Here is a 10201-nt window from a genome sequence, read left to right as displayed (position 1 = left end):
TTTTTTTTGGCAGAGCCTGCCCACCTCTCCCATGGCCATGGGCTGAGCTGCTGGTGGGCCAAGTGTCCCCTGAACTGTAGGGGTCTCAGTCCTTCCCTCTGTGGTGGTTGTACCCCCTGGGGCTGCCCAAGCGGGCTGCTAGTAGGCCGGGTGCTGTCCCAACTTGGAGGCAGTCCCTGGCCCAACCTAACTCTTCCCCAACCCCAAGCCAGCTCAGGCAGCACCTAGCTGGCTGGCAGCCCACCTGGGCAGCCCCCAGGGGTGCTGCCACTGTGGAGGGAAGGACCCAGGGCCCCCGTAGCTCAGGGGCTGCTCAGCCCACTGACAGCTCACCCCCCAGCCATGGGCAGGGTCTGACAAAAAAAATAAAGAGGGTCACGCCCCTTGCTGTAATGTGACAGAAAAATTGAAATGATGGGTGTCAATTAAAAACCCACTGCTTCAATTTAGGGGGCACAGAATGCAACCTTGGGGATTAAATCTATCACGGGTACAAATGCCCAGTATCAGATGCTATCCATCTGCAAGCCCAGTATTATCAGCAGATCTCACCCACAGACTTTTGCAGAGTACAGACACATTCACTGGGGATACCACCGACTGAGAGACCAGAGGAACAGACTGCTGAACCTTGCTGAACTCTTCAGATGGTCCTTTTGGAGCTAAACTCAACTCTTGAAGTCAGGCCACTCTTGAGTAATTCATGCCCCCTGCCCCCCCCGCCAGGAAGATGGGAACGTCAAGAGGCTGGAAGTGGTTATGAAGTGAGGCTTGTTAAATTTATTAATGTGATCATATGACCATCACACAGCTACCAAGAAAATGGGACTCCCTGACAAAGGAACTCCTTTCCAGTTCTAAATATCCTTTAGAGCAGGGGCCAGCAACCACTGGCACGCGTGCCAAACATGGCATGCAAGGCCATTTTGCTCGGCACACCACCACCAGCCCAGGCTCTAAGCAGCTGCTGCCAGCCACGGAGCCCAGGATGCTCCCAGAGTAGGTAGCTGGGAGGCTGCAAGCCCTGCTGCAAGCAGACTGGGCTCTGTGGGCCAGCTGCAGCCAGGAGGCTGCAAACAGCTGCTCTGGGCTCTGGCATGTCCACTCTCCAGCACCTTCCAAGATAAACATTGTGGGTTTTTTGGCACTCCAGCCAAAAAAAACCCCTTGCCTACCCCTGCTTTAGAGCAATGTCGGAGGAGAAGAACAAGATCCCGTTCAGGGGAAAGAGACAGCAAAACCTTGAGTTAAAAGCTTTTGGCACTAATTGACTGGTACATCCACACAATATTACTAGTACAAGTAAATGACCAAAAATATTCCAGCAAAAAATGCCAGGCAACAGAATAAAAACAAAAGTTCAATTTTTTCAAAGTCTGTAAACAGAACAAAACTTTACTATTGACAACATGACTGCTATAGCATTTCCATCTCACAATACTCACTTTATTAGGTGCTACCAAGTAATTAATGAACTAAACAAAGTATAAAATTAGCATTAAAATTGCAAGTCACCTCTCTTGGCCAGAAGGACATTAAACCTAATTGCCTCCCCACCCCTCCCTACTGCTTACTTCCCTCTCCCGGAGAAGAATAAACCCCAGCACTCTAAATTAAAAAGCAGACAGGCTCTCTTATGGGTCCGTTCATGTGTCCTATAGCATTTCTCTCACTCTTGCCTGTACTCTTCCACAAATCATACTGTGTATTAGTTACTGTACAGACACTGTTCCATAGCAAGTGAGAGACCCTAACAAGTCATAAGTAAAATAATTCACTGGGTTTTGGATTTTTTTTTTGGTGCACAGCTGCATCCTAGGCAGTATTTATACTAATCCTTCCTGAACAGTCTTGTTGCTACTGCCTTGCTGCAGGGCAGTTTTCTACAGCCCTCCTGACATCTCTTTAATGCTGATTAGTCCCGACACAATTCTGATGCAGGCTCCCTGCCAGGCAACAGAAAGAACAAAATTGGTTTGCACACAGGCCAGACGACAGCTGCAGTCAGTCCAGCTCAAATCTGTCGAATGAGACCCGTTTTCTTGTTTACCAAGATGAAGCTAAATTAGCACAGCATGAGGCAGAAGGATAAAGCAAATCTGCAAACCAGCAATACCAACTTTGTCTACAAGATGAGAAGCAAGATCTTTCTCCTTCAGACAACATCATAGGCATTTTTCCCCAGAAAAAATGCAGATGTTTAAAAGTCTTTCAGATATATCCTCAGGTAGCATGAGTTTTATTTTCTGGACTACTCAAGTGAAGGAACTTCCTGGGGATAGCAACAACACCCACCAAAATAGTCATGGACCGTACAACCTCCCATTATCAAAACAAAAATTCCATGCAGTATAGAATTATCATCAAGTATATTTTCTTCCTTTTTCCAGGTCCAGCTCTTTAGTTGTACCATCTCTCATGTAACACCTTAAATTATGCTTAAATATTCTAGTGTAAAAATAAAATATGAAACTGCACACCTGAAGAAATACAGGTTTTATGGCAGGGGTTGGCAATATTTTTAGGCAGAGTCCCAAAAACACCCGCAACTTAAACTTGTAAGATGTTGGTGTGCCGGGGACAGATGGCAGGGGAGCCGCAAGGGGTTCGATCCTTGATACGGCAGTGCAGCGCCAACCCCTCACCCACAGTCTGCTCAGAGGTGCACATGCCAAGCAAAATGCCTTCACATGCCATGCTCTGGCACTTGTGTCAGGGGTTTTCCACCCCTGTTTTATGGTATTTTACTCTGAAGTCTTACTACAGTGTGCAGTCATGCCTGTGGAACATAAGAGCATCACTAGCATTAGTAAGTGCTGGGACAGTTCACAGGAAAAAATAAAGAAAGGCTGATTTAACATTATGTTATTACTTGCTTCTCTTGCTCTTGATTTTTTTGAGAATGTGTTTACTAAAAATATTTTTTAAAGTTGATAAATAACCTGTATGAAGTCTTTCTTCTGACCCACTCCCTTAAAGCCTTCTTACTACGTGCTGTAGAAGTAAATACTGGTGCCCAACAGAATATGGTTTCCTCCAGCAACAAGCTCGCAGGCTGCCTGAAGACAATGCTTCTGAGTCATCATAGCATCAGATGAAGTAGCCTATGAAAAACTCATGCCTCTCTGAATGAGTTGGTCTGTAACAGTGATTCTCACCCATGGTACTGTAGCACCCTAGGTTGCCTTGAGAACCTTTCAAGGGTACCACACAATGTTAGCACTGTTGGGTGTGCAAACAGGATTCACAAAATAAACCCAGAAATTTGCTCATAAGTTCCTATAAGAAGGTTTCAGACTGGATATAAAGGAAAAACTTTATGGTTGGTGTGACCAGACTGTGGAAGAGACTCCCAGAGGCAGTGGTGCAGACACCTACCCTAGAGATCTTCAAAAGGAGACTGGACACTCACCTTCCTGGGGTTATTTGACCCCAGGAGTCTTTCCTACCCAAAGTAGGGGGGCTGGACCTGATGATCTCACAAGGTCCCTTCCAGCCCTAAACTTCTGTGAATTTCAAATAGGAATCCACTAGGAATGTGCATTAAAAATTAATCATTTAACCAGTAAGCCCAGTGATAACCAGTTAGCTTACCAGTTATTGTTTAGTGAGGAGTGAGCGGGCACAGTCTGACCCGGGTCAGGGGAAAGGGGAGGAAACCTGTGCTATGCTCTGGTAGAAACCAGGTGGCAGCAGGACAAGCAGGAAGGAGAAGCAAAAAGGAAGGGAGGGGGTCTAGTACACATAGCCTAAAAGGAAAACAGCAGGTGGCCTAATGACTCATCCTTTAAGCAATTAGCTACTCCTTTACAGGTGCTCCCTGCCTTCCTCCCATCACTGGGGCTTCCAGTGGATTGTTATGGTGCTGCCTCCTCCCACCCCATCAAAGGGCCCTGAGAACAGCTCCCAGCAGCAGCTATGTCCAAGCTGTAGTGTTATCAGTTAACTGTTTAACTAATGTAACTAGAAGAGGTTAAACCAATTATTTTTGAACAATATTTACAGTGTCAAAATCATTCTGATCTCCTGTGGTCTTTCTGAGTTTTTGCAATAGAACAATTGCTCTATTTTTTTTTAACTGCAAAAAATGAGTAAAAATTGAGAGCTGACATTTTCCAAGGGCTATCTTAAGTCTGAAAAGGTTGAGAACCACTGGTCTATAAGAAGATGCCACACTGCCCTCCCTCCGGCTTAACTTCAGATAAATGCAGCTAGCTACCTGCCTCTCTGGAGACCATGATAATGTCTCTTATCAACTAAGCAAAGAAAACTTATTTGTTAAAAAACAATGTGTCCAAGATTTTTTCCCTCATCTCCTATTCAACCAACACAGGGCTGAATTTCAGTCTGTCACAAGAAATATGCTGCCTCCCAATGAACTACAGCAGAACTTCATCACCACCTTATTGAAGCATAATAACCATCTGCTAAATTCAGTAGATTCAATAGATGCGTCTCAAAATGCTGTCAGGACATAACCCCCATGCCTACAAAAAGAGACTGCAAACCAGGAAAGGAACCATGAAATACTAAGGGCCCCCCTACACATGTAGTTAAAGGAGGCATGATCCCATTGCACCTTAATGCTAGAGCAGGGGGAGCCTGGAATCACAATCCCAGGCTACCCATGCACTGGCTCCCACAGCTGCAAGCCCCACAATTTACAAGGCTCAACAGAGCTCGCAGTGGGGGCAGCGTTCACCATACTGCCCCCACTATGAGTCCCATCGCTCAGGTGGGATGTGGGGCTTGCAGTGGGGGCAGGGCCAGGAATACTGCCCCCACTGCAAGCATGGTCTGTACTCATATGTAAAATGATAAGTCTGTGTCTGGGATTACTGGGAATTGCAGATCTGACTTCAGAGTGTATGCCTCTCGTGGTATGGCCCAAGGAAGGAGCAGAGGCTTCTTGCAGCAGGGGCAGCATGGAGAAGGCTTCAACTACCCCCGTAAGCCTTGTTAGCTGAGGGGCTTACAGTGGTGGCAGTGTTCCCTGCGCTGTCCGTACTGCAAGCCCCACAGCCCACATAGCTGTGGGGCTCACAGCAGTGGTATCAGGAAGAGTGCTGCCACCACTGCAAACCTCCAGAGGTATAATGCTCGCAGCAGCAGCAGCCAGGAGAACGCTAGCCCTACTCCATGCCTCCTGAGGCTCTATGATGAAGGGGATTTTTTTTCATTTTCCAGTAACTGAGGAAAAATCTTTAGGATGGTCCCTTTAAGGGGAAAGTCTAGCCTTATATCTGTAGGCTTGTTTTTCCAAAGTGAAATTTGCAAATAAATCAGGCTCACGTTGTAGATGTGTAGGTACACAACCTGATAAAGAGTTTTGATGCCACAGCGACTTTCCTCCTCTAGAGATGTCACATGACCATAGACTTAGCAACAGTTAAAACAACTTTTAAACAATCAAGAGCCCCAAAATACCCAACAAAAAGTTATAAACCCTGGCTGCAACCCCAACACATGGGTAGTTTTCCTTGGTGGAACAAACTGAAGAAGCTTACACTAAGTTTTTCCCCACAATTTTGTCACAAGAAACATCATACTTTAATATAAACTCTCAGCAGCAATGCCACATGAAATGCTGGGCAGAAAGCACATGATAACCCTACACGGGAGGAGCTATTGCACAATGCACTCTACAGCCAAAAGCCATGGTACAGAACTCATCTCTATCTAATGGAATAGGCTCCAAGTGACAGGTTGGCAAGTTTACCTAGCTGACGTGGATTAAGACTGAGACAGAGCTGTATGGGAAACCAAGCAAAATAAATGTTTTGGACGGTAGGCTAAATTACAGGCAAAAGAGTTCTCCCCTTTGCTAGGGACTCCATAAAAACAGGATGGCTGAAGTCAGCTTTATCTGGTTATTTAATTTGTTCTAGTGGAAATGTGATGTAAGTCCTAACGTTCTTGGTTAAGAGGTATGTGACACTATGGTAGATCTATCCAAGGCAAATGGTAAGAGCCTATAGCATAACAAGCCATTTGGAGCTAATTTAAATCCTCAAATGACATAACCTGGGAATTTAGATAAATGAGAAGTTAAACAAGCAACTAACTGCTTAGCAGAGGGTGGTGCTGTCCTTAATTTAAAATTTAGATAAAGAAAGAGTGTAATTTTCCATTTTAGCTCACAATTACTGCATGTAGCCATGGCACAAAAATATCTGGCTTTTAACTCAGTCTTGAAGGAAGCATCTTTGAAGCAGAGAAAGAACAGAATGATCTAGCACATGTATAATCTCACCTGTGTGGTTGCCCTTAGGACATCTTGCTGCTAGCCCTTTTTTGGAAGATAGTTTCACTCTTGCATACAAATGTCTACCTCACTGCTGATGCAGAATGGAACGGAACAGAATTTGAGTTAAAAATGAATTCAGTGAAAAACTGAGATCTTGATTTCATGTGTGGAAACAAAGCAAAACAAAAAAAACACAAGTAGACCCTTGTAAATCAATATACAAGGAAAATTTCTATTTAACTTTAGAATGAAATCCAGGACTAATTTATCTGGGTGCCACTCAAAGTTTACTAAGTCTTTTCATTACATTCAAGACTTACTGTATTTATAAGTATAATAAAATCAAGAACTCTGCTAAATTAAGTATCTCAAAATGAACAATGAACTGCTAGCTTTTAGGATGCCAATTTGGAGGGGGTGGGGGAAGGGAATAAAAGGCCGATTCCAACTACTAATTAGCAGTCAAATGTTTAAATGTGGCTGGCACCAGAGTAAATTTGTTATTATGTAATTATCTACTGTACTGGTATTCGAAATTCACTTTGTCAAGAATTCATGCAAGGAGGCTTAGCAGAAAATTAAGCTGTAATACAAGACCAGCAATATTCATAGAGTTCTACCACCCCCTTATTTTAAGAAACAAGCATTAAAATAGGTTTCTTATAATCATGCAGTGCCTTACGCTTCCTGCCCCCTACCCAACCCTCCAAAACTTCTCTTTTATAATAATTACATTTAATGTTTTGAGATCTGCAAATCAAGCAAGGAGGGATTATAGGTGTGCATAAGTGCTCTTACTCCCCTGTCTCTCTGACATTTCTGACGGTCCTGGCCCTATATAATCTTAGCAGACATACAAAATGAGAAAGTATCCCAGCAGAGAAGTAACAGAGAAGTTGTGCACTCTGGCCAGTGGTAGTATCTGGGGCCATGGCAGCAGTCAAGCTGCTAGTGGTGACACTGGCTGGCCAGCAGCTATTTTTGCACACACCTTCCCACCATGTCAGCACCTGGGGATGCTGCCCTGACTACCTCTGTTCCTCCCATTCCCAGTTATGCTATTGTATCCCAATAGGCAGGATAAATTAAGTCTATACTCACTTTCAGTGATTTCCAGCAGTAATTGAATATGGGAAAAAACAAACAAACCCTCAGCTTACCATATTATAAAGTTTATGCTACACAACTTAGTTCCCCACCTCTCATTTTTTTCCTTTTTCAGAATTTTCATTCATATTATTTTCTTAAAACTCTAGTTAGACACAGATGGAAAATGTATTATACACATGTGATCTAATTCTTTTTTTTTATTCTTTCATGATGATCAATATTTGTGCTTTGCTAAAACCTCAAGATGGGATACACCGGGGTCTCAACCCCTGGCCTGTTAGGCCAGCCCCAGACCCCAGTATGGTGTCATCTATGGGGACCACTAGGGGGCTCCCATGGCCCTGCATACTAAATTGGGCACACAGGAGAAAAAGGAGGATAAACCCCAGCTGGGCAGGGGCAATGCTGAGACTGATCCGGCCAGGTGCGGGTGGTCTGGGGCCTGATCCAGCCTGCAGACCAGCCCTGCACCATTCATCTGGCCCACTGGAGTAGATCACAAACAAGGTATCTAGTGTAAAGAAGAAACAACAAAACATGTATTGATTTTTTAAAAAGATTTCCAGTATAATTATTTATACAAATGCTTGGTCACATTTAATTTGTTGTAAAATTAAAAGTTAGCTACTTAAAATCCTGATGCTGCAAAACTGTAGGTTATTTTAATGAGGATAACACGGTCACTTACCTAAATAAGAATCAAAACGTCAACTTCTAGCAAATAACAGACTGAAATAGTTTCCCTTTAAAAAAAAATCACTTTGTAAACTATAAACAGTAACTATACATGTAACAAGCTATATAAGGATAAGCATTTTACTAAGGTTACCATATTTCCAGCTCCAAAAAAGAGGATACTTGTTGGAGAGACACCTCACTCCCAACCATTGGTGATACGTAGGGGGTGCATGGGGGTGCACATGCACACTTCAGAGTGCTGGTGCATCCCCTGACCAGTGACAGCCACTTTCGGAAGCGGCCACTGTGATCAACTGTCTCGCGATTGGTCGCAGGGAACTCTCCCTGCGACCGATCAGATTCCCCTCCATCAGTCAGTGAGATCAGCCATGGGGGGACCTCCCGCAGTTGCTGACTGGTCACTAGGGGAGCATTTGTCCCCCCCCAACTAAGGCCGCACCAGTTGCCCATGCTCCCAACCCACAACCCCCTTGGCCCTGCCAGTGCCCCTCACTCCCAACCTGCAGGCCTCCATCCGTGCTGCTGTCCCTCACTCCTGACTCACAGACCCCTGGCCCAACCAGTGCCCCTCACTCCCAACTCACAGTCCCTCACCCCCCTTGAGCTATGCTGGTGGCCTTCACTCCCAATCTGTAGCTCCCCATCCCTGCTGCAGATCTTCACTCCTGACCTACAAACCCCTGGCCCTAGTGGTGCCCCTCACTCCCAACCCACAGTCCCCTGCCCCCCCATCCCTATAGGTGCCCCTTCGCTCCCAAGCCACAGCACCCCCAGCCCTGCCGGTTCCCTTCACTCCTGACCTGCAGACCACTGCTGCCCCCAGCTGCCCCCGTCCCTACCATGCCGGAGCACAGAAACTTTGGTCCATGTGGGTAGAAGTGAAGTGAGTCTGGCCCCAGCACGAGCTGGAGGGAAGAGGAGGGAAGACCTGTCTCATCCCCTGCCCTGGGCTGGGGATCCCACACCATGCCAGGCAGCCTGGTCACGGCCCCTCCTGCCCCCTGGGCAGCATCTTCCAGCTGCCCCGACCCTACAAGTACCAGCCTGACCATGGAGCTTCCCACTGACCCCGAAGGAACCCTCCCCACACTGGACAGCCAGGCACTTCTACCCTGCCCTGATGTAGCCCCAGCACCTGACCACTTTTCCCCAGGGCTGCCAGCCACTGGCCCCCTTCACACACCCATTCCCTCCACCACCACCCCCCTCCCCCTGACAGTCCCTAAGCCCTGGTCCTTCAACTCCACTCTCCATAGACTTATCTGCATCCAGCTGCTGAGGCTGCTCCCACCACCCTGCCTGGCTGCATGCCAGCCATATGCATGTGAGTGCATACATGCATGCCATGCCCCCTGCCTCCAAAGAGCAAAATCCCGTACATTGTTTCATATTTTAAAAGACTGCCCAGACAGACATCAGAGCATCTAAAAAGAGGATATGTCCAGTGAAACCCAGACGTATAGTACCCCTAACTAGTCAACTGCCTGTCAAGAAAGATGGAGGTGGGGGGAAGCAGGCGGGGGTGGAGCCCCTCCTGTCCCGGCCCGCTCCCCCTTCCCTCCTGCTGCTTGGGGTCCAGGCCTGCTCCCCCCCTTCCTGCTGCAGCAGCAGGGGGGAAGGGAGGAGCAGGCCTGATGCAGGGGAGGACTGGGCCTGAGGGTGGGGAAAAGCTGGGAGGAGCAGGCTCCGGGCCAACACGGGGGTGCAGGAGTAGGGGAGGAGTAGGCCCAGGCCTGACATGGGGGAGGAGGCTCGCTCCTCCTCTCTTCCCAGAGCTGCCATGTTGGGCTGGGCTGGGCCTGCTGTCCCCCTCCCCCGCCATGGCGGGCTTACTTTTCCCCCAGCTCGGGCTTGCTTCCCACTCCCCCACATGTTGGGCCCAGGTCCATTCCCCCTCCCCCCCTTTCGTCTGTTCTGTTGCCACTGCTTCCAGGGAGCAGGGTGCTCCGTCCCCTGTGTCCCCACCATCATGGTAATGGGCTGCCTTCTGTCAGAATGCTTCTTTGCACTGTTTGTCAGCCAATCAGAGTGCAAATAAAGTGTTACAGACAGAGAGACAGACAGACATAGGCTTTTATAATATTTTAATTTTACCAACGTGGGAAATTTTGCATATATTAATAGGAAACTAGTTTTAACTCCACT

General features: G+C 46.9%; 1 protein-coding gene across 1 annotated transcript in view; it reads right to left on the bottom strand.

Moving 5' to 3' along the window:
• Window positions 1-10201, bottom strand: part of DENND5B (DENN domain containing 5B) — a 220395-nt gene that overhangs the window by 154470 nt on the left and 55724 nt on the right. Inside the window, exon 3 of the mRNA XM_019515829.1 lies at window positions 6254-6331. Coding sequence (XP_019371374.1) covers window positions 6254-6331 — 78 coding nt within the window. The remainder of the gene's footprint in view (window positions 1-6253; window positions 6332-10201) is intronic.

Source organism: Gavialis gangeticus, unplaced genomic scaffold (genome assembly GCF_001723915.1).
Source record: "Gavialis gangeticus isolate Ggan-Ray unplaced genomic scaffold, GavGan_comp1, whole genome shotgun sequence".
Taxonomy (NCBI): domain Eukaryota; kingdom Metazoa; phylum Chordata; order Crocodylia; family Gavialidae; genus Gavialis; species Gavialis gangeticus.
The sequence above is the reverse complement of the archived record's forward strand: the minus strand, read 5'-3'. Positions and strand labels throughout refer to the sequence as shown.